This window comes from Diachasmimorpha longicaudata, chromosome 4, assembly GCF_034640455.1.
Source record: "Diachasmimorpha longicaudata isolate KC_UGA_2023 chromosome 4, iyDiaLong2, whole genome shotgun sequence".
In the NCBI taxonomy this organism is placed as follows: Eukaryota; Metazoa; Arthropoda; class Insecta; order Hymenoptera; family Braconidae; genus Diachasmimorpha; species Diachasmimorpha longicaudata.
The window spans coordinates 5,101,434-5,125,559 of NC_087228.1; the positions used below are offsets into that span (position 1 = coordinate 5,101,434).

The 24,126-nt window shown below is 37.1% G+C and overlaps 2 protein-coding genes and 2 long non-coding RNA genes across 15 annotated transcripts in view; 2 read left to right on the plus strand and 2 right to left on the minus strand.

Moving 5' to 3' along the window:
- The window catches only part of LOC135161407 (rho GTPase-activating protein 23), a 121,039-nt gene extending 107,945 nt beyond the window's left edge, over positions 1–13,094 (plus strand). For 5 of the 7 annotated variants that reach the window (XM_064118942.1, XM_064118945.1, XM_064118947.1 and 2 more), the window contains 10 exons: positions 1,535–1,744; positions 2,273–2,626; positions 2,731–2,895; positions 3,176–3,556; positions 3,886–4,024; positions 4,206–4,330; positions 4,557–5,339; positions 5,735–5,864; positions 10,113–10,348; positions 10,802–13,094. In XM_064118942.1, coding sequence (XP_063975012.1) covers positions 1,535–1,744; positions 2,273–2,626; positions 2,731–2,895; positions 3,176–3,556; positions 3,886–4,024; positions 4,206–4,330; positions 4,557–5,339; positions 5,735–5,864; positions 10,113–10,348; positions 10,802–11,770 — 3,492 coding nt within the window. In that variant the 3' untranslated portion in view covers positions 11,771–13,094. Of the gene's footprint in view, positions 1–1,534; positions 1,745–2,272; positions 2,627–2,730; positions 2,896–3,175; positions 3,557–3,885; positions 4,025–4,205; positions 4,331–4,556; positions 5,340–5,734; positions 5,865–8,077; positions 8,323–10,112; positions 10,349–10,801 lie in introns of those variants that run through there. The other 2 variants (XM_064118948.1, XM_064118943.1) reach the window with 2 other exon arrangements.
- Positions 12,852–13,928, minus strand: LOC135161424 (uncharacterized). The gene is made up of 2 exons (XR_010298778.1): positions 13,656–13,928; positions 12,852–13,450 (listed from the first exon to the last, which is right to left on the minus strand). It is a non-coding gene; the product is annotated as an uncharacterized LOC135161424 (long non-coding RNA).
- Positions 13,929–13,930: 2 nt separating this feature from the next.
- On the plus strand, positions 13,931–24,017 carry LOC135161411 (PR domain zinc finger protein 10-like). 6 transcript variants are annotated; one of them, XM_064118956.1, is made up of 5 exons: positions 13,931–14,068; positions 14,997–15,576; positions 15,875–18,541; positions 20,627–21,362; positions 23,808–24,017. In XM_064118956.1, the coding sequence occupies exons 2-4, from the start codon at positions 15,027–15,029 to the stop codon at positions 20,701–20,703; spliced, it is 3,294 nt and encodes a 1,097-aa protein (XP_063975026.1). In that variant the 5' UTR covers positions 13,931–14,068; positions 14,997–15,026; the 3' UTR covers positions 20,704–21,362; positions 23,808–24,017. The 6 variants fall into 6 exon arrangements, with proteins under 6 accessions (XP_063975026.1, XP_063975027.1, XP_063975028.1 ...); XM_064118957.1 differs by lacking the exon at positions 20,627–21,362 and having other exon boundaries at positions 23,764–24,014; XM_064118958.1 differs by lacking the exon at positions 23,808–24,017 and having other exon boundaries at positions 20,387–21,093.
- On the minus strand, positions 21,492–23,236 carry LOC135161423 (uncharacterized). The gene is made up of 3 exons (XR_010298777.1): positions 22,080–23,236; positions 21,832–21,906; positions 21,492–21,527 (listed from the first exon to the last, which is right to left on the minus strand). It is a non-coding gene; the product is annotated as an uncharacterized LOC135161423 (long non-coding RNA).
- Positions 24,018–24,126: the final 109 nt, after the last annotated feature.

Consider the following 24,126-nt stretch of genomic DNA (forward strand, 5'->3'; position numbering starts at 1 on the left):
TTTTTCTGTTGGGAAATAATTTAGTAACGAAGTGGGAAAAACAGATCAATTGATTTATCTTTGTGCCGAGTTTTTGAGCGATATCTCCGAATCTAACATAGATAGCGGATTTTTTGTCCGAATATTTATTGTAGTTCTCAATTCACTCCACAAAAAAGGTTCAGATGGAAATTTTGCTATCCATCCTAGATTTCGAGATATTCATCAAAAACTGTTCAGTAGTCATAGGTGATTTATCTCGTTTTACCACTTCGCTCCTGAATTCCGCATCGCCGTAACAAAAATCATCTGTTTTATTCCATAAAACAGATATGACGACTGAACTTATCGTAAAATGGAAATCGAGGGTGTGAAATATAGGGGAGAGGGGTGATTTATAGAATAAAGCTCGGGGTGTTTCGCGAGGTCATTAAAAATGTACGATAATAAATTTGAGGATTTTGTGTCTGGGTGAAAGGTCCCATCAATTTTTTTTTCTTCTCTTCGATGTTTTATTTTCTTTCCTCCATCATTTCACGTGTTTTAGTGCCACTGGGGTGGGGAATTGGTTGAGTTATACTCGGTAAGCGCGAGTTAGAGACAGTGAGTGCAGTCGAATGTTAAGCACTGTGATATCCTAGTGGTTTCAGTAACGAACGTGCGATGATGAGGAGTAAATGAATTAATGAAAGAGTAGAATTGGAAAAAATTAAGGGACAGGGGGTGAGATAACTGTGAAGAATTTATTTTTGATGGAGAGATACAGTGAAGTGAATTCCGAGGGCATGCTGGGTGCTGATAGTAGTTCTTACTCCTGTATTCCACTGCATTTCAGTACTCATGGACTTTTTGGAAGGAGATTACGCCGTTGGGGCTCCACTGGGTCCTGGGTAATGATTAATTAATCCTGGGCGGTACTTTCAGCGTGTGAATTAGGAAGATAAGGACTATTTTGTGGATTTATTTCCAAATTACAGTATAATTTATATGTGAAGTTGTTTGAAGGGCGGAAGTTTGTATCTGATGCAACAATTTGTCGTTATTCTTTTAATGAAATATATTATGAGTATAAATAAAAAATTGTTGATAAAATACAAAGATTTTTAGACGGGAGGAAAGCAGAAAAATATTGGGATTTTATTCGTGAAAAATGAAAGGGAAATTTTATAGCTTAAAAACAAGAAAATTATTTTGGAAATTTTTTAAACAATTATACCGTTAATTAATGAGTAAAAAATCGTGTTGATAAACGAAAAATTCAAGTTCTTGTCGAGAAAAATATTGGAAATTAACCAACTCCTCTTCCAATGATTTATATTTGCAAATATACCCAAAAATATTTCTCATAATTGCTCTCTTAATTCAGTATCTCTCACCGAATTTTAATTAACTAATTAGATCGGAGAGTCCGTGAGCCGGACAGAATTACATTGATACAATAAATAAAAAAATCTCGTCTTCCCGCTTCATTTTCTCCTCTGAATAGGCTTTTAATTTAATTTAAATAATTTCAATGCAATCTCGTGTGAATGGTAATTAATTAATGGGTTTTCAGAGTCCATCAGCAACGAGTGACGGTGATGCTGGGCAAAATGTTGACGTCAGATGTTCGCTAGTCGATGTTGCTGACGATTACACCAAACGGAAGCATGTGTTGCGCGTTGCTAATCCCACAGCGGAAGTCCTACTGCAGACTGAGGATGCCGCATCCATGGGACTGTGGTTGAGGACTCTGCAGAAACATGTCGCAGCTGAAAAACCCTCGGTAAATAACAATATATTATCATATTTGTAATGTCGAACACTGAGGAAAGAGAGTGAAAAAAATGTGGTAATCGTTAATGGCGATGAGTGATTGGGATTCAAGATAATACACACGTCATTATTTTTACAACTTTCGAAAGACAATGTCCGCTTTCATATTTGGAGTGAAATTCTTTTCCTTTCGGTCGATGAGCCAAGGTTGTTGACCGTGAATTTTCTTTACGATGACGAGTATAAAATTCAATAAATAATTATGAGATTTTAATCACAGAATTTTCGATATTTCCTGAATTTAATGAAGAATAAATATTATATATATCATACGTATATAGTACATTTGTATATATAATATTTATATAATATACATATGGGTGAGGGAATTCCACATATTTTTTATTTACATTTTTTCAACCAGTAAAAACGTCCTCTTGATATTTCTGAAAAAAAAATGATTATTTTGGTTCGAGAGTTGAGGAAAATTGTTTCTCCATTTGGTGAATTTTGAATCTTTTACTTTAAAAAATTTCAGGATGCTAATACAAGTACATCCAAGCAACAAGCAGTACCCCAGACCCCAGGGCCAACAACTCCAAGCGCTGGACAGAGTGGACAGAGGCTCAGTCCCCTCCCAAGTCACAAAGGAATAAGGAAACTGACGTCCTTCCGAAATCGTTCACCAACTGGTCAGTCTCCAGTCAGTAAAACGAGAAAACCGAGTCAAACAGTGGAACCCTTACCATCACCAAAATCAAAAACATGGAAGGGTAGAGTTGCCAAACAGCTGAGACGAATGCACGGACAGGCTGGCTCACCATCATCACCCACAGCCCAACTGCCACCCGAGGGGGCCACTTTCAAAGTACCATTGGAACTTTGCCCAGTTGTAAGTCTCTTAATGTTTACGGAGGATGAGAAAAATGTTTGGAATGAGTTTTTCATGGGTAATAAACGCTCTTATTTCTTCTCTCCTTTTTGTGCTCCATCCAGTCTTCGTTCTCCGAGTTTGTTCCACTGATTGTCGAGATGTGCACGAGTATTGTTGAGGCGAGGGGATTGGAGGTCACTGGTATCTACAGAGTGCCAGGAAATACCGCTGCCATTTCACAACTCACGGAGAGTGTTAACAAGGGTTTTGACAGCATTAATTTACAGGTAAATCAACGATATTTTTATTTTTCACGAATTTTAATTACATTTTTCATTAGGAACTTTTCATTAAAAACTTAAATTATTTTTTTCTTTGCTGAAAAGTCTAAACTGAAGAGTTTGTTCAAAAGAAATTCTGTGATTTGAACTCAGAACTTGAATAAACCGATTTTATTCGCTCAATACATTTATTTATTGAGGAAAAAATAATTGAAGCCTCATAACATGAATATTTATTGATGACATTCTAATTAATAAATTCATATTTCGGTTTTTTTCAATGCAGGATCCGAGATGGAGTGATGTAAACGTAATTTCTTCTCTTCTGAAGTCATTCTTCCGTCACCTACCGGATTCCCTTCTGACGGCTGACCTATATCCGATGTTCATCGACGCCGATAAAATAGAGGATCCACAGAGGCGAATGGCAACAATACGTAAACTCCTCAGGGATTTGCCAGAGCATCATTTTGAAACACTCAAGTACCTCATGTTTCACTTGAAACGAGTTGTTGAGCACAGCGAAATTAACAAGATGGAGGCAAAAAATTTGGCTATTGTTTTTGGACCGACTCTTGTCAGGGCCAGTGGTTCCAGGGATAATATGGTTACTATGGTGACTGATATGTCACATCAGTGTAGAATTGTTGAGAGCTTATTAAACAATGTGAGTTTTTAAATTTAATTAAATTTGATTGACTTGACTAATTTTATGATTCTACAAACAATCAAAAAATAAGTGAAATGAAATTGAAACGCCTAGACTGAGTGAAATTTCAAAGAGTCCAGTCTAAATTATGAGATTATTTTTGAAAATACTTTTGATAGAAAAAAATCTAAGAGAATAGAAAAAAATGACAGGATTTTAGTGAATTTATTAAAAGTATGGAATAATTTTCTCATAATCTAATTTTATAGAAATACAGAGGCAATAAAAATCAAACTTTCAATTTCAGCTTCAGTAGCTCAACAAATGGAATTTTATTTGATTCACAGGTCGATTGGTTCTTCTGCGAAGAAGACTTAGACGACTTGAGCAGATTAAGCGTTAACCTGAGTCTCCCAGCTGATGGTAGTGAAGTAGAAACATCCAACAATCACAGTTTACTGTTGAATAATATCCAAAAAGTCGAAGGTACATTGTCCACCAAAAATTTACAAATTAAACGTAATAATTTCCCGATTATTTTCCCCCCAAGTTTTTTTATTATTTAAAGTAGTCAAGCATCGTCAATCATCCACCCTCAATACCTCACATTCATCTTGATTTTGTTTGCTTTTAGTTTTTATGATTTTTTTTATTCCACCCTTAACAGGCATGCGTGAAATGGTCTCGGCTAAGGATATTGTATCTTCAATAATATCCGCAGCTAACAGGAAAATTCAGAGACGAAGGAAAGGACACGAAGAGCAAGAGAGTGAAGAACATGATGATGAGAAGGTCAGTGACAACTTCATTCAATTTAATTTTCATAAATTGATTAATATCACATTCGTCCCCAACAACTATTGTATTCCAACAAAAAATTAAAATAACTTCTTTGCCAGAAACCAAATACCTCTATTTCTCCCCAAAAAACTTTTATAAAAAAAATTATCTTAAACTTCTCCTGTTTCCTCATCACTTGCCAACTAATCCGTTCAAATGAACGATAAAATCGTTCCAGACGAAGGCGAAACCCGAACCGGAGCCACTGGTGCGTCAGAGTATGGCCCTGAATGAGCGTCAATGCAGCGTAAGTGAGATAGTGATGATGCACGAGACGAAGAGTCAGACGAATCACACACCCGAGCGACAGGAGCGAAACAATCAATCGAACAGTGCAAACTCGAGTCCCCTGAATGGAACAATATCGGTACGTTCGCAGCAGCAATTTTCACCATCATCAAGCATGGAGTCACCGAGACATCCTGAGCTGACATCAGGTAGTTTGGACACTGTATCAACGATATCAACAGCCTCGAACGACACAAAGCAGAGTGGAAATGACGAAGTGATCAGGACTTACGCTGGTCTGAGTGCAACGACTCAGGAGAGAATCAGGAGATTTGAGCAGGAGACAAAGGCAATGCTCCAACGTGATCAGTACAGACATCGAAAGGAGGCTGAGAAGAGAGAGGGAGATAGAAGGAGAATTGAGATGGAGTGGCAATTGGCTAAACGAGAGATGGAAAATGATGATATACTCGATGGAATGGTTGAGTCAACGGTATCTTCACCATATCTTACCGACCGTCTTGCTAATTTGAGTGACAGACTGGCTGATAGAAGTGCTGATAACGGTGATAGATCCAGATCAAAGTCGAGTACTAGATTAACACCTATGTCTATGGCTGTACAACAACAGCCATGCGCCAATCAAAAGGCTCAGGCTAGCAGCCAACTGAGCAGTATTATTGGGGAGAAAATTAATAATGGAGTTATCAAAAAATTTAAAATTGATAAGGAGGTGAGAAACAAATTTTCCTCTGTTTCTAATGCACACGGTCGTTAATTGTTACCTGAAAGTTATTTATTTTGGCATTTGGTTAAAAAATTTATTTCCCATAAACTATTAATTAATTCTAGATTTGTTTTTGCACTGATAAGCACTCGAGGCAAGTTCAGAGACTCAGTTTACGTGCAGAATGATTTTCTCATCAGATATAAATTTAATGAGAAAGTTATTATAAATGACCTAAACTGATAGAGAAGTTTGTTATTCAGATTTTACATCTGACAGTCAATTAATTTTATCTCCTGACATTCGTCAAAGTTATTTCTCCTGAAATATGTGGGTTATCTGGCGCTTTGAGAGCTCTGGAGAGAAATAATATTTTTTGTTTAATTATTTTTATGGCTCAGCCATCGATGGAATCTCTGGTGCCAACGAGATATGGCAGTTTAGACTCACTCCACGAGGTACACATGTCTCACACATCACCATCACCATCGCACCACACTCGGGGTATACCCAGCGACATATCCGATGACGGTGAGTACTTAATTTTGTTAGAATATTCAGTCTTAATGTGTTGCTTCAAATGATCAAATGAATCGAGATGATAAACCTCGACTATTTCGATTAAAATTCATGGATCAAGAGTTCTCGAAATAGAGTTCGAGCTCCAACAGCATGAACTACTATCTACTATAAGTGTCTATCGTCTATATCCCTTAAATTTTTTTTATATTTATTTATTAATTACTATGCCCCATTTTTGACTCAACATAATCCAGTGGTCTAATCTAATCTCTTCAAATGTCAAATTTATTCTGTGTGTTTTCTCCTTTTTTTTTTGTTCTCTTTGATATTCGCTTCTGACGGTCGGTGAGTCTAGCTGGATCTTGTTTCCTTCACTGGACACAGAAGATTCTGACTATTAACAGAAAGCTTGCTAGGTATCCCCTATTACATTAATCATTAATTTATTTTAATAATTGATTCAGTTATTGAAGTGGGAGGAGGAGACTGATTTCTTTGTCACATTATTTGTCGATATCTCAGAAACTCTCGGGTTTGACAAAAAATTCCATAAATTCATTTTTGTAGATCGGGAAATTGTCCACGAAAAATGTTATATGACATTTTTTTGTCAGTCTCTTCGTTTCAAAGATTTTCCGGCAATATCCTCAATAAAACTATCAACATCGCAAATTTTGCTTTGGTCTGAAACAAAATATCTATAGATATCTGAAATATTTATAAAATAATGAGAAATTTTCGAGTATCTCCTTCTCCGTAATTTCTTCACTGCAAGCATAATTTTTCATAAGAATACATCAGATAAATTAATCTCAATAATTCATCACTCAGTGAACATCGCAGATTCAAAGCATGATTAATAAATTTTAATCATGAATATCATTTTTCATAGTGATCATAAACGAGAAAAGACGCTTCACTGATGAATAATGAAGTATAATCTAAAATTAGTTCGAGCGTCTCTTCCCCTAGCCATTAATCATCCTCGAATAAATCATCATGCCTTCCAGCACGTTAGAGTAATATTAAGATGAGAAAATATATTAAATTAGATTTTAGACGAATTTTTGCAATCGACCAAGATCTCAGTTTTATCGAAGTTGAATCCGGAAATTAAATAGGTTTAGAGGGAGTTGAGTAGAATTTTCCAGTTGTCACGATCCAAGTTTTTTTTATTAGCACAGTTCGTCGTTTAATTCCCAGTTTCATCGAAATACGACGGATTGACGTGTGGTCACGTTTCTTACGAGAATAACTTCATTCATGACTTCTATTGGGTCGGAAATTTAAATATCCATCGTTTGTGGAATTTAACATATTGTCTTGCATTGGCTGCCTGCATTCACTGCCTGCATTGATGCCTGTTGTTCTGTAAACTTCACAAATTAACGGAAACCTACACGAGAAGGAGAGAAAAAAATTAATCATTGAATTGATGATAAATTGATGAGTAAAATGAATAACTTGTCTTATTCATTGTCGAATTATTTCGTTAATGAAGGATTCTAATGCGATTATGTAATAATTTAGGAGCGAAGTGGTGCAACGAATTGACTTCATTTGGGCCGAGTTTTTTTAGCAATATCTCAAAATCTAAGAGAAATAGCGGAATTTTTACTATTACTTTTATTGTACCTTACGACTTCCTCCACAGAAAAGGTGATAATAAAAATTTTGTCATCTCCACTAGATCTCGAGATATTCACAAAAAACTGGTCAGTAGTCTACAGTGACTTATTTCGTTTTATTTCGGCGAATTTTCGGTAATATCTAAGCTTTCATTCTTTTTTCCTTCCGAATGGACTTAAACATAAAAAATACTAGTCAATTATCTCAGGAAATTCCAATTTCCTCCAACACTTTGAAGAATTGTCAGATTTTAGTTGAATAAAAAGTAATTTTCAATTTCTAAAGGGAACAAATTTGGTTCATCTGTTAAAAACCATTAATGACTTCCCTGGTCGAACTGGAGAATTATTCATTATACGTCGATAATTGAATTCCAAAAAACCACCTCGATTCTTAATTAACGAAGTCCTTATTTGTTAAAATAAATTAATTTGATGAAAAGCCGTTAATTTGGGGAGAAAACAGATGATCGAGGGCTGCCGCTTAATTTTTAATGGATTAATTTATCTTCAAACTCTTGTTTAACTGACTAAAAAACATGAAAAACTGAGATTAATCAGAATTGACGATTCGATATAAATTGAACCGCGTAGGCACACAGCAACACCGAGTTTTTGGTGCTACATATCGTCCCATCTACACGGTACTGCAGGCGCCAGTTGCGCCTCCACGAAGACACCGGCCCCACATTCACCCCAACCACCCTCTACCGTCACCGACCCTACCTCTTCTTCAGCAGCATCATCCTCATCATCAAAACCACAGTACGAAGGGCAAGGGGTGTCCGGGGTCGGGGCCGGGACGCCCACCTCCAAGACTTTAAACAAATTCCTCAGAGGTAAATCGGACCTCCGGAAACCGACAGTTAAATTCGTTGTTTTCTTTATTTTTTCCTTTCGTTTTGTTGACGTTTTTGACTCGATTGAATCTGAAAGAACTCTGAACTCTTTCAAATTGTTCGTTCGGTGTCCGATCGTAACGAGATGACGTCAGAGCTCTGGAGAATGGCTTCCATTTTTTTTTGAGAGTTTAAAGTCTTTTTTCTTGCTTCGTTATTTTTATTTTCTCGCATCAAACATTTACTAATTCAAAGGGGCGATGAGTTTGAGAATTTTCCCGCTTTTTCTCAATATCTAAGAGGCAAAAAAGGGTCTTAAGGTTTTTATTTCGTGAAGAGAATTTTTTTATTCAATTTTACTGAACGTATTGTTATATTTTTAATTAATTCCATACGATGATGTGATGCTTCTTGTCAAAATCACTGCAGTAGAGATAGAAAATTGAAAAATAAATATTTTCATTCGTAAAAACAGTCACTAGACAAATGATGCATAAAAACTTTGCTTTAAGAGGATTAAATTATCCACCAGAAAAGCGTTTTTTATTTTATTAATCCAATGATCTCTTGAGATATTGAAAACATAACGTGAATGAAATTGTCGAGCTCATCTCCTCCTACAAAAAATAAAATTCATTTACTTCGCTGATCTCTCCCCAGGAGTGATTTCCATCGAAAATCACCAGAAGATATTTATTGCAGAGAATTTAATTCTCCCCACTAAAGATCATCTGACATTTTCCTTTAAAATCATCAATTTCGTAGATATTTTTAAAATAATCACCGGATAAATGTGATATCTGGAATTATCAATTCCTCAAGACTCGCATTTTCGCTTCTCCCATTCGCTTGTTAATAAAACACTCCGACATTACCCGAAATTTATATCCGGATGGGATATTCCGAGCACAACGATGCCCTCATTTTTTGAATCTTTTTTAATCCTATTTGTGTAATGCTCAAGAATTCGATTTTTCACCTTCCCCTCCTTTTGAATTGTCATGCCGCACGACTATTATTTCACTTAAGAAGATAAAACGAGAGTGGATTCAATAGACAACACAATAGACCGTTTGCGAAGCTAACACAAACACTGGAATCACGTATACATTGAATACTCAATGCGATTTCCGTTTAACTGGGCTATTGAGCCAATACAAGTTGACGCTCAAGTGCTTTCCAAGCTTCATTTTTTTTTCATTTTATTTTTCAATTGTCAGTGGATTCGTTGCCTCTGTTTACATCGATGTTGTCTATTTTAATTTTTTATTCGATGTATTTTTTTTATTGTTTACTCCATTGAAATCGTTCTCTAACGTTGCAGGAATGTGTTTTACACGAGAAGACTCAATGCCTCGTTTAATGCTGAACTATTTTTTTGTTCCATTGTTGGGACTTTGAATGAGATTTTTCATTGGAAAAATGCACTACTCTGATTGCACATCTTCTTAAAGTCCGTTTATTAACGATTTTTAATTCGAAAACAGTAAAATCAGATCAAAATTTCGACATAAAGTATCTATTTTTCTAAAGAACTGAAATTTCCATTCTAAATTATTTTTAAAAAATTATATTATCATTGTCACAATTTTTGTCGCTTTTTGCCAGTGAAAAATGTCATTCAATTTTCCAATCGCTGAACCGATTATGATTTAATAAATTTTTTAGAATGTTTGTAGCTGAGTGGAGACTTGAGAGAGCAATAACAAGCTTTGAGTGTGAAATTTTACCGATGGTGGTTATCGAAGATTAAATCCAGGAATGTTTAAACATGTTTATTGTGATTTCAGGGAGCGATTTATTGACCAGCCTCACGTCGACATTCGATCGAAAGTGGAAGTCGCTTGTTAATCCCTCGAATATCCTGGTGACATCGAGTGAGTGCCCAAGTGGGGAGATCAATCCGGTGGAGAAGAGCCACAGGGAAGAGGTGGAAAGACAGGAGTCGAGGACAACTGAGGTCTACAGGGATCCTAGTCTTCACAGGAGTGTAGGGGAGAAGGGACATCTCAGTCGTGCGAGAAGTGTAAGAAATTTATTAATTTAGGAGTCTACAGATGACATTAAATTAATTTTTCATCGGGAGCCAGATTTTGATTTTTGGATTTTTTGGATTTGTGTGATTTTTTTCCCGGGGTGATGGTCTATTCGGTATTAATTGTTCCCTAGATGCCAATGAGACCCTCAGAATTGACAAAAGGATGAATTAAAGAAGAATTTCTTTATGGATTAATTACCCGCTCTTCAATATTCTCATAGTCAATATTAATTAAATTAAATTTCGGAAAGTATCGATATTTTCTTAAACATTTCTGCATCGCAAACAAATGATTGAACTTTTGTGACGGTTTTTGTGCGTTTGATCATGACAAATTCAGATGTTAATATTTAATTGCTATCAAAATGTTAATTTTCCCATTAAAAAACTGTTAGATTCTGATTTTTCCCCTCCATTAACCCCTGAACCAATCACTTTCAGGATCCCCAAGAGAAGCTCCAGAGTTCCCCTCTCCTGAAGCCCCCGGAAAAATCAAAGCGTGACACCGCAACCCCAAACAACGATCTCAATCTTCGTTGCCCCGTGGACACAAGTGCAGCAGGAACTGACTCATCAGACGGTGGATCCCTGCTGGATGCTACCGAGAAGGATGAGCATCCAAAGACGGAAACCCCGAAGACCAAGCACTTGGAAACAAAAGAGGACCAGCCCTCACTCCCCCCCGCCGACATCAAGCAACCCCAGGAGGCGGAGAGAAAATCCCTGGATCCCTCTTACTCCAACAAGCTGCAGAAGTTCGAGAGCCTCAGCCAGGCAAGCAGCGAATCAAGATCACGTCTCAAGAGATCAGAATCCCTGAATAAGAGGACTGAGACCACTTCGTCAAAGCTGAAACGCTCAGAGAGCCTGAACAAGCACTCGGACAGGCTCGCCTCCCCAACAAATGGTAAACTCAAGCGTTCAGAGAGTCTCAACAAACACGCAGAACGTTCCGAGTCCCCAAATACGAAGTTAAAACGTTCAGAATCCCTCACAAAGACAGAAAAAACCGAGTGCAACATCAGCAAGAGAAGGCAGTCAGTGAGAAAAGACAGTGCAACGAAGTTGAAACGAAAGAATGGAATGCCAGAGAGATCTATCAAGAGACGACACACTGTTGGTGGTACCAAGGACTTCGACAAAGTCCACTGGCTCGACAATAAACTCCAATCTGAGAATGAAAAGCTCATAAAGAATGATAATAAACCGAAGAAAAGTCAGTTGAGAACAAGTTCACCTGATCTGAGCAGCAACAGGGTCAATGTTACGGATACGAGTTTTCTCATTGAAGTTTCATTTCGTGGACCCAGCAATGTCGTGTTCAATGTCACCAATACACGACCACAATCTCTGCCAGATGCAAATCTAGCGTCGAAAGTGTTTAAGGTACCTCTTGAGAGTCACGTTTAGTTGATTTGAGTGAATCAGTTTTTTGTAGATTAAGTTGGTTCAGGTGAATTCATGCAATCATATCTGGAACAGAATCAATCAATGGTGTTTTGTGCACCGTAGAGGAGAGGTGATAATTGAGAAATCTATTTATTGAATCGATGACTATTAATGATGGAGGAATGGGGCTGATGAAGCTCACTCGAGAAAGTTATAAATCATTACCAAAATTGTGTTTTTTTTTGGTAAAATGTTTTTTAACGTGTCAATTATATACACATCATTTACTTGTGAATTGTGATTGTGCAATTTATCATAAATATTATTTCAATTTTTATCGGTTCTTCGTGTAAATATTAAGAGTACATTTTTTAAAATAATTCAGTGGACGATTTATCGATTAAAATGTTTTTTAATGATTTTACAGCATGTAGGAAATTTCAGTGAATTATTATCTCATAGTTTTCTTGTAGGGAATCATTTGTGGATTTCCATTCGCCTTTTAATGTTCAAATGATATAGCTTGAGCTAAGTAGAAGTGTGCAGAGAATTATCAGAGAATTCATGGAGAATTGTAAATATTCATGTAAAATTATCGAATTATCGTGTGAAAAGATATTTGAGGAGAGAGAGTATCGAAGTAATTTTCATTTTTCAATATTTCCATTATTTTCACCGGTGAAAATATGAGAGAAACGATGTGATAAATTCATAACGTATGAGACGAGAGTAATAAATAGAGAATTCATTGAAACGAATTTCTGGTTATCATCAGCTGCTTTTGAAATCGTTTACAGTGCGATTGCATTGAAATGTCGTTGATTATTGATATAAAATTGAAGGAGCAATCGTAGTTGACAGAGTAAAAAATATATTTTTAAGGGTTAGCTATAATAACCGATCATCGAAATAATTGCGACCAATGTATCATAATTCCTCGACTCATTAACGTAGTTAGTTTGTGAAAATATCGATGATTAATAAAATGTAAGGTAATGAACCCTGAGATATCCTTTTGTCTTGCCAAATTTTATGAAAGTAAAAGTGAAAATTTAATGTTTTTACTGTCACAATCTCAGTGTACGGAGAAATAATGTATTCATTTTCTTCATATTTTTTTTAATAAATTGAATAATTGTAAATAATGAACCTTGAGCCTTGGGACAATTTGACGACTGCAACGAGGCTATTTATTTGATTATTAATTATTATACATGAACTAGTGATTGTGATTGTATTATTTATTCATTGCAGCTTATGCCTGTTATCTTGAATTTATCATGTACACGTTGGACGGAAAATATTACGTTTGTAAATAAATATCTTCCTATGAACAGATTAATAACGATTTTTCAGTTTTTCTTATTATCAACTAGATTAGATTTATTTCCCAACGTAGGACTGTTACATCTCATATAACAATTTATCATCACGTATTTTATTACATGAAAATATAAAAATAGAATATTATCGTTTAAATATTCCTCCTTTACTCATCAATTCTCTATTCACAACAGCGTCTGCAGGTATAATAAAATTTTAAACATTTTTTGGGGTCCCTGGCTCCCTGGACCTCAAAAGGATTCTTTTGTTAGCTTCTGATTGGTTTTTAAAGGAATAATTAAAAATCCAGCATGAGTTTCGCCGACAGATTAGTAAAAACTGATATTTTATAATAGTTTTGAATTGTGGAATTGTTTACTGGAAAACAAATCGTTTGGGGAAACAGCAACATTCAAAATGAATAAATTTCAATTATTAAAAAATTGGTAAAATTTAAATTGGAAAAAAAATACTCATTTGTTTATTTAAAAATGAGAAACTATCCAATGGTTTAAGCTCAGCACAAGCGGACACAAACCGAGCACAAACGATAGAATTAGTTCATTTTGCGAAAAAAAATCACCTGTCTGCTATCTGCCGTTCTATCCTTGTCGCCGCCAACCGTCAGAATCGACGGTGGCGTCTCTCACCGCCGGGGTGATTACTAACATCAGCGTCGGTCCTCTACATTAGCCTTTCTTCTTTGACAAAAACATGAAGAATAGAGGCCAGGAGGCCAAACTAGCGTTGTCCGCATCTAGGGAATTTCAGTTCGCGTAATCGCCACTCCGTATAACTAGGACTTGGCGCTCGTGATCATCAAACCAATGGTGCCCTATCTAGGTATCCGTGACCTCCAGTGCGTCAAAAAGTTGCATGTGTGTGGGTTAATCAGAAATTTGCAGTTGACAGTCAATTCTAACCCAACCTCATTGACGATTGAGCGAAATGATAGTCACAGTTACACCATTGACTGAAGAATTATATTTTTAAGAGGTAAGTTCTGTCATTATCAAGGGAATTCTGGAACTCATGCACTAGTCAAGTAGTTCTTCAACTGTTTATTTGTCTGTTTGTCAGCACAGTTTATCGGTTTTCTTTGTTACTGAGGATATCTGTCCTCTTCAATCCATTAGTCCTCCAATCTCCCTCAATTTGTTATTGTAATTTGTGTCTGAGAATCATTATCGTTTGAGGAATCCTTCCGCACTGATACCGTATTTTCTCGATAAAATCATTTCACATCTACGATAAAGTGCCTTCATTTTTTGATACCTCAGTTGGAACATTATCTGCAGAAAGAGTCACCTGCATATTTTGATGATATATGTGATTTCTGCATAATTGTAGGTGAATTGTAATTTTATTCTACTAAATTGACATTTAGCGTTCCATCTTACACTGCAATCTGAACTCCACATGTCCCACTTGAAGCCAGGTGATGATTATTTAAAGAAATTTTTAATCCTTGAATGCATTATACTGAATTTTTCTGATTTCCACACAATTTCAGGAATTAGTTCAATTAAAATTGACATAAATTTTCCCATAAAATATGGAATTTCCAATAAAAAATTTCCTAAAATTCCCATGATATCTCAGAACTGTAATAATTTCTTCGATTGCTCGCACAACATTTAACAGACCATTTTGTTAATTAAATTTTGTTTGACTGTAACAATACGTCGATTTGTAAACTCCATGATTTACTGAACTGTCAATTTGTCTGCAAATTAATTAATTTGGGAGCTAATTGGTTATTCGTAGGACCCAATGTTTTTCTCACTCTCATATTTCCCTGATTTTTCTCTCTTTATTTCTCTCTTATTCCTAAATTCGTCATTACCATCTGTCCCAGAAATCTCCAACATTGAATTAACGTCAGATTCACTGTAATAATGATTTACCATTGAATTGTCCGCAGGTGCAACCGCAAAAATCGTGATAACTAATCATGGATGATAGGGGCCCTCATGAGGGGGCCCCTGTAGGACCCCTGGAGATTCCCCTGTTCGACAAAACTCGCGATCTCCCTGAGATATGGACGACAAATCCTACGACTTCCATTGATCAACGAAAAAATCCCAATCGCCTGCTCTTCCTCACTGTCGAGTTCGCTGAAGACCAATCCAAGGACTTCTCCAGGATGTTTTCCTACGAACAAGTCTCATTCTCTCCAAGAGCAACATCACCACTTTCTGATTTTGAGCATCGAGTCAGTCCACTGGATCCCAACATGAGCTCAACGGCTAGATATTCACCTACACCTGTTCAATTGCCATCATTACCCTTTCAAAATTCAGTTGTTGTCCTGCAGAATCCATCATCACCATTGATGATACCTGCTGAGAACAATCAACGTACTAATATGAACTTCATCGAGTCGCAGGGTAATAGTACGAATATCGAGGAGGGAGAGGCTGAAAGTGTTTCAGATTTTGTCGGTGATGGAAGTCAACAGGGAATTGCTGCTGATGTCACTGAGGAATTAATTCTGATGCAAGGTAGGTAGCTCATTGTTTGGTTTATGCTAGACTTTGAGAGGAAATTAAGGAACTGAGTCACTCGATATCGAGGTGATGCTGTTGGAAAAAAATAGAAATTCTAAATTTTTGAATTTTCCCTCAGTTAAACTTTTGAGAATTTATTTACACAATTATAACAATTTACTCAACATTGATTACTACTCTGACGTATTCAATGTTTTTTCACAACCTCTTGATCATCGATTGTTGTTGTACCTTCACTTGGAGTCCCCCTCCCCGTCAGTTTCGCCTCCCTCACACCTCTCAATTCTTTCAGGAACAAGTGCAGAGCTCGAGACATCAACAGCTCCCCTCCTCCTCTCGGGCCTCCCAGGTACGGACTTCGCGTTGACCCGTGATTTCCTAGTGATGAACGACGACCAATTAACTGTAATAAACTCCCTCCGACCCCAGCCCCCTGAAGATCCCGCAGTTGTCCCCGAGTTGTCCAGCCTCTCCAACCCCAAAAAGGACTCCCTCTCCTCCTCAATGATGTACTCTCCCCTTCACCCTAAAAAACCGCTACCAGAGCCGCTGGGAGACCTTCCCCTGACCCCTGAAAATCGAAGTACAAATTCCAAAAGACAAATAACCGATAAGAAAACCTACTGGTGCGACGATTGCGATACAATTTCCTTGAAGGACGGTGACTGCAATTGTCACAATGTCCGTACAATCGCCGATCAGCCAGTGCCATCTCGTGCAGTGGCCACACTTCCTGGTTCCTACCTCTCCCTCACTAAATTAAACGATTCACCAAAAGAAGTCTACGGAGTTTTTGCAAAAAGAAGTATCTGCAGAAGAACACAATTTGGTCCGATTGAGGGTGTCCCCTGTGAATACGATGGCAAGGGTTTTAGCCCCGACGCTCTGCCACTCTTATACGAAACTGAGACTGGAGAACTAGTGAAAATTGATGTATCAAACGAGCACTCATCGAACTGGATGCGTTTCGTGCGCCCTGCACAGACCCCCAAAGAGCAGAATCTGATAATTTCTCAGCAGAAGGACGGGATAATATTCCTGACAACTCGCAACATATCGCCCCGAGAGGAACTCCGCGCAGGTCCGAGTCGAGACTACGCAGCAAGACGCAATATTCCCCTCCTGGAGGATCCGCAGATGCGGCAATTCAAGTCAGGAGACCTGGAGAGTTTCTCCTGCCTGGACTCGCCGACACTGGACTTCAACAGCTCATCACCAGTCGATCATTCCGCTCGTCCTGAGCTCGTTGATCCGGTCCTCAAATTCACGGGAGATTCTCACGCCCAGGATCAGGGTAAGCGGCCAAGAATTGGCAAGACCAAGCTTCTGAAGACGATGGACGAACAGTCCCTTCCATACAGTTGTCCACAGTGCTCTAAAGCCTTTCCACGAAATGATTCCTTGAAGAAGCACATTTTGTCGCACTCGGGCCTGGAAAGCTCGGCCTACGACTGCCCCACCTGCGGTGAAAATTTTCTCCACTCCTACAATCGCACCAGACACATGAAAATATTCCACAGCAATGACGCCAAAGAGAAGGAAAATTCCCGCAAGAATTTAACGGAATACAAATGTCCAAAATGCAGTATAATCTTCATGAAGTCATCACTTCTCGATCTTCACAGTGAGCTTCACAACCAAAATAACAACGAATCAGATGACTCGAAGCAACTTCGATGTCCTCAATGCAAATACGATTCAAAGACTCATTCAGAGCTGATAAAACATGTGTCAAAGCATGGACACAAACATCAACACAAGAAGCAGAAACAGCAGTTGACTAAAACATCAAAAGTATTATCATCACACAAATGTACAATGTGTTACAAACGTTTTGCCACAAAAGTACGTCTCCAACAGCATTATCTGGTGCACGGTGCCGAGGACCAAAAGCCACTGCCATGCAATGTATGCTTCAAACGATTCATGAATAATTCAGCACTATCCTGTCATCTGAAGACCCATCGTGAGGACAAACAGATATTCGAGTGTCCAATGTGTCGTAAATTATTTGATCAAGTTCTTCAATTGAAGGATCACATAGAGACACATAGGAACGAGGACAAGACATTCAGTTGTCCTCATTGTCCCCGAATGTTTACAAAATATTCGGTTATTAGAAAACATATAAGGGCACATCACTGTGAGCGTAAGCACAAGTGTCAATTCTGCATCAAACGTTTTCCAACTGTCGATAAATTACGAATGCATCTGCTGAGGCACTCTGATCACAGACAATTTCATTGTGCTCATTGTGAGAAACAATTCAAGAGAAAGGACAAGCTTAAGGAACACATGACGAGAATGCATAATTCCCAGAGAATGGAGAATTCCAAAGACCAGAGCATTACCACTGATAATGATAATTCAGGACTTCAACAGGGTAATCAAGCTAAGAAATTTATACCAAAGGTCAATCCCACTGATTACAACAGATTTGTGTACAAGTGTCATCAGTGTCTTGTTGGATTCAAACGTAGGGGAATGCTTGTCAATCATCTTGCTAAACGACATCCAGAGGTATCACCAGAATCAATACCCGAATTGAATCTACCTATTTTCAGACAAACGAGGGATTACTACTGTCAATATTGTGATAAAGTTTACAAGAGCAGTTCCAAGAGGAAGGCCCACATCGTGAAGAACCATCCTGGTGCTGCTCTACCTCCCAGCAACAGACAGAAGGAGATGGTGGGGGATTTGACGTACAGTCAAGCAGCTGGCAGCATCACAACAACTCCACAGGGCTGTCAGTGGTGTCACAAACAATATGCAAGTAAAGCCAAATTACTTCAGCATCAGAGAAAAAAACACTCAAATCTCATGGAACCTGCTGATCAGGTACCAAGACCGAGAAATCGACCCCAGACACAGAGCCAAGTACAACAGGATCTCATCGACAATAACTTTGTTAATAATGACTTCGAATTCATTGAAATTGAATCGGCTTGTGATATCGGTGAGTTGAAATTTAAACCAAGAATTATTAAAATTAGTAACGATGTTGATTTGATCGGTATCGATGGGGGAATTGATCCACTTATTGATCAACAATTTGTACGTATGCGTGACATACGCTGAAGATATTTTTGAATAGCATTTCAACAATTGTTGGAGTGCTTACTGTTGTTTCAATTTCATTGACGAGATATGAATCTCGTTTTGGGAATTAAGCGTTTGTTGCTGATTGTGATGAATGGGCAACGGTTGACGCTTCTATTGTGATGGGATCGTTGGAGAGGGTAACAAGGCTGAGGGGAAGATGGGGAATGGATTTTTGGGATATTTCGGAGTTGGCAGGTTGTTGGCGCTGACGGCGAAACGTCAGTGCTCACCCGATTATCGGTTTTTTTAGGGATTTCCTTTGGGTAATTTCGGGTGCTGCTGTCTCGAATTGAAGGGATTTGATCGTCGGAAAATACGAAAGAGTCTGATTGGTGGAATCACTCGGGGAGGGGATCGTTCAGTGATGGAGGGGAAATTTTTGATTGAGATATTTTTTATTGAGTTTTTTGGGGCGGAGGAAATTTAGAGAATTTCTGGACTTCGGACTTCATCACTGAATTGCTCAGTTTCTTTGATATTTCACGGGCAAAATGTCCTCGCTGGAGGAAAGAAATTGGGGATTACAAACTCAGAATCAACAATTTAATGATGACGAAGACTTTTCGTATCAGCGATGAAGTGGGGGGAGAGGGGGGGGGCAATATGCATTCGACATTTTGATGTTAAAAGGTATGATTTTTGGGGCATCACCTCACCGCTGAATAATGTTATCAAAAATGGCCATTTGGAATTGAATAATTGTGTTTTTCTATCGTGTGACGAGGATGTCACATGGATTTTAAATATCTGTGGAATTATTTGCAACACTGGCACAACAGAGACGATAAATAATTAATAGATTTTCGTTTCAATGGGATAAAATTCATAATTTATGTTTAATTGAAGGAAAAAAAATATCAAACGGGCGTTAGGCCTTAGCGTTGACTTTATTGAAGGAACAAAAACTCAAAATACATAATATATTGATTAATTGATAGTTGATTAATTGTATCGTAACAGTGATACAGACAGAAATTAAAAGAACAACTTAATGAAACGAATTATCGAGCTTCAATAGAACGACGTGGAAGAAAAAAAAAACATTCTTTTTTCTTTTCAAAATATCACTCGATCGATGGTCAGTGAATTTTATGAAGAGAATAAATACAGTGTAAATGGTGCATTACTAGGCACTTGACAATAGGATGTTGAAACAATTGTAATGAATTTAATCAATCGGTCCCAATCCAGTTTGCCTCTGCCGTCGTTAGTACAGTCTCATTTCATTTATTCTACGAATCACTATGTACACAGTTAAATTATAAAAAACAAAAATCGAATTAGAATTAATTTAAGAGGTGATGAAATTAATGAGAAGGTGAAACAATGTTTCCCAGGGAAATTTATCAGTGTCACTTAAATTATAAAAGTTTAGGAGTAAACGTGAATTGAGAAATAAAAAAGTATTGAAAATACAAAATTGTGGATTTTTTAGAAATTATGTCAGGGGATAATATTCCAGGAATTTGATCCCTCAATCATACGAATACGTTCTCAATAACTTTGTTTTGTTGAGATGAAAATATCTACAAACTTGTTTCATTAAAAAAAAATTTCTATTATGATTTTTTTGTTCATCATCGTTTTAATATTTTATTTGACCTTTAATCACTTCCTTCGATTAATTTATCATTAATTTTATTTTATAATATTATTTTAACATTAATATTTTACATAATCTCTACAAGTTTTTTTATAGAATGAAAAAAAATTTATCTCGACGAATTTCCCTCGAATTTCTCACTGGCGATGGCAAGTGGTCCAACCGCTCCTGGTTTGAAGACAGGCTGATGAATGGGGGTTGCAACTGATGGTGAACCCCTCTGCATTTGGGCAGTTTCATGCAATTGTTTTTGCATAACTGCAAGTGCAACTTTATTAGCTGTGAGAAAATCCTTCATTGATATTAATTCACCGGACATACGTCGCGGTGTTGCAGATGCACTACTGTCATCGGCTCTGAGGGAATCCCTTCTGGATATACCGTTGACCCTTGTGTGCCTTCTACGTGAATAATAAAATCCAGATACCGAGGATTTTCTTCGGGGCAAGTGAGGTGCAGCCATTGCCCTTTTTCTCCCTATTATTTTATTCAATTTTATTATCACACAGTTGAGCATCTGTTTTATCACTATTGAGGTGACGTTCAGGAGGGAATATATGCAACAGCAGCCCAGAACGAGGAGAAAAAAATTTATTATTCGATAGCTGAAAGGAAAAAAGTGATTTTTAGACATTATTATTATCTTTATAATCAGGGAATTTTGAGGAAAATATACATTCAATGATAAGTCATTTTTATTATATTCTATCGCAAGTCTAACTTTATCACTTGACATAATAGATCGATAACGCAAAACGTTACAGTTTTTTTAATAAAAAAATCATGCATCAGTAATTCATGAGAATAAGTCATTGATGAGCTCACAGATTGCTGTACGGGTAATTCTGCTTCTCCGTGCTGACGTAATCCCCGAAGCCAATGGTGGCAAAACTTATGAAACAAAAATACAAAGCATCGAGATACGGCCAGCCCTCGAATAAAGCGTAAATGGAGGCTCCACTTCCTGCTATGAGACACGAGAAAATCGTGAGGTACAACATCACCCAGTAGACACTCGGCTTCCAGTGATCGAGGCCCATGTCCTCTTCCCCGTCTTCATCGAGAATATCGGGTAGGTACATCCGGGGATTATTGGGGGCTCTCGATGACACTCGTCGAGACGCCAACGTCGTCTGTCTCAGGCGCTTCTTCAATCGACGCAAGTGAATTGTTCGCAATCCCCATGCGAGAAACGTTATTATTCGCTCCAGGAATAAATTGAAGAATAGTATTCCTCCTGTGATTGTATTCAGTGTTAGATTTTTTTTATATCCTTTTTTTAAAATATTTTCTTTGAGTAAGAAAATCAAAATTTTCTGGGTCGGTAAGGACCTCGATGTCGATGCCACTTAATAAATGACAAAAAGAAATTTTCTTCTAATGCAAAAGATATGCGACTTAAATTATAGTAAATCGTTTGATTATAAAAGTGAGAATTTATTAATTTTCAACTATTATTCAGTCTGTGAGAGCAAAATACGAGCGCTCTTCAGAGATTTTTCGAAATTGGGTAAAAAAATCTCAAATGATAAAAACGTCACCTGAGCATCCAAAAAATCCGTAAACAATTACTGCGAGTCGCCCAGGTCTGGTCTGAGGTGTAGTAGTTCCATACCCTTCAACAAAGTTGGAAATAATTATTATTTTATTGCACTAGTTATTTATTTATTTATCACGTAATTCATATAGACGATTTTATTGCTTTTATCGCTATTTTTTAGTTTCAATTCTTTAAACAATACTTTCGCGGTGAATTGGGGGGGGGGGGATCTTTCGATTCATTAAACACCTGATGCCCGGACTATTATTCCATCGAACTAAAAGAGATCGAAAGGATCAATTCCATTTTTTATTTCACGAATCCTTTCCGTCGAATAAATTAAAATTTATTCGACCGCTCAGTAAAATTGAAAATAAAACAATAACATAGACTAATGTGACATAATGACTGGTTCGCAATAAACTCGTACGAATGTCTAATGAAGTCTCGCAATAAAGTAGAGACTGGGTCGTCGGACAGACTGTGCGTATGCATATGAGAGCATTAACATTCCTAGTTGCTTTTCAGCTGCATTCTAGTGCATAAATGCGAACTGGACGCAGTCGTCGACCCTAGACTCCAGGCACCTATAGCACTTCATCAATTATCAGTTCGCGTGCTAATTGAAGCTTCAGAGTAAGCGGATTCTCGTGCGTAATCCGGGATTGTCGTCGTGGTTCTTTCGTTTGCGGCTTAATCCGTTCGTTAACTAAAACGAAACGCAACTAGAAATATTGGAAATCGATGTTTCATTACGTATTTTTATTATGCAATACAATTACCCCTTATTTGAATGTTTGCTTTTTTTTTAATTCTTTCGAGACGAAATATCAGATTCATTTTTTTATTGCACTTGGTACGAACATGATTAGCAATCGTTTTTTAGGGATTTAAATTTTTTCAGGGAGGATATTTTGGAAATTTATTTTTGGCTACGTATTCTATTTGTACAATGTCATTATTTCAATGCAGATCCATTTCAATCGAGGTTTTTTTTAGAAATTACGTCAGTATTACGAAGAGAGAAGCAATTTTATCGGAGAAATTGAATGTTTTAAAGTAGAGCTTTTCCCAGAGGAAATTCGAAAGAGTTATTTGCAACCATCAGAATAGGTCCAGCAAAATATGTATTCGAATATAATTAGCCCGTTCTTTTTTTAAAATTTAATCTTAGTAATTAATTATCAATCAAGGATATATCATAAGAGTTATTTCCTAGAACTTTGATTAGAGAACTTCATCGAAAAATATTTGGAAAAATTCTTGAATGAACCCCTATATTAATCTGACATTTCTTCTTTCTCACTGTCAAATCAATTTGAATTTTTGAATTTGAATTGAATTGACTTTGAATTTTTCTTGTCGTCCCCAACTAATCAACAATTTTTTACTGGAAAAATCATTGCAAATATTCTTGATATGATGATGAATTACCGATGGTGGAGACAATGGTTCCAACGAAGTGAAAGCTCCCGGAGAAGTCCCAACGACGTCTCTTGTGAATTATTCCAGTAGCGGATGCGTTGCTGTAGGCGTACAAAAGCTCGTTGAGCCTTTGTGTTGCTTGGGGATTGCTCCGCAGGTGGTACCGACGAAAAACGTGATAGACACGCCAAAATTCGGTTGCCTGATCGTTAATACACGTGACAAAAAAATTGGCACCATAAGAATAGAATATAATTAGACCGTACACTAAAAAAAATAATTTTACTAATTAATAATCAAATTAATGACCAAGAATTCAACATTTTTCATTTTAAAAAATAAGAATAATAGTAATTATTTAATATTGATACTTTTGAAAATATTTGGAACTCGTAAACTTTGTGAAAATAGTCAACAAATAGTTTTCCGTAAACCACTAAATTTGCTGAAGCAATTTATCGACTGAATATTTATGAAAAAACATTTGCCATTTAATTATTACAATTATTACTCGTGTGATGCTACCTGATGTAATTCAACTTCACTCTCAAGCGTTTGAAAGAGGAAAGCCCCTGCCAGCATGTAGCAGCCTAAGAAAATAGCCAGAAGCACGAATCTTACGTTGTCCTCTGCAAAAGCTCCAGACAGGCACATCACCGATCACTCTCATGACTCTGTTGATGGTCTTCACCGTCCACACTCTCACTGCGGTGAAACAAGTTGAATTGAGGACACTCGCGCGCCGGTCACGCGCAAAACGTACGTTTGAAAGATGTAATTTTTTTTTTAATTTAAAAATATACAAAATATCAAACTCTAGCCCCTCGTTCACTCCAACTCATTAATTCTATCAATAATTGATTATTAATTA

Excerpts from the sequence above, each read along its gene's own strand:
- LOC135161411 (XM_064118954.1), top strand. The coding sequence starts at position 15,027 with ATGGATGATAGGGGCCCTCATGAGGGGGCCCCTGTAGGACCCCTGGAG. Across the intron at positions 15,577-15,874 it reads GGAATTAATTCTGATGCAAG|GAACAAGTGCAGAGCTCGAG; the intron begins GTAGGTAGCTCA and ends CAATTCTTTCAG.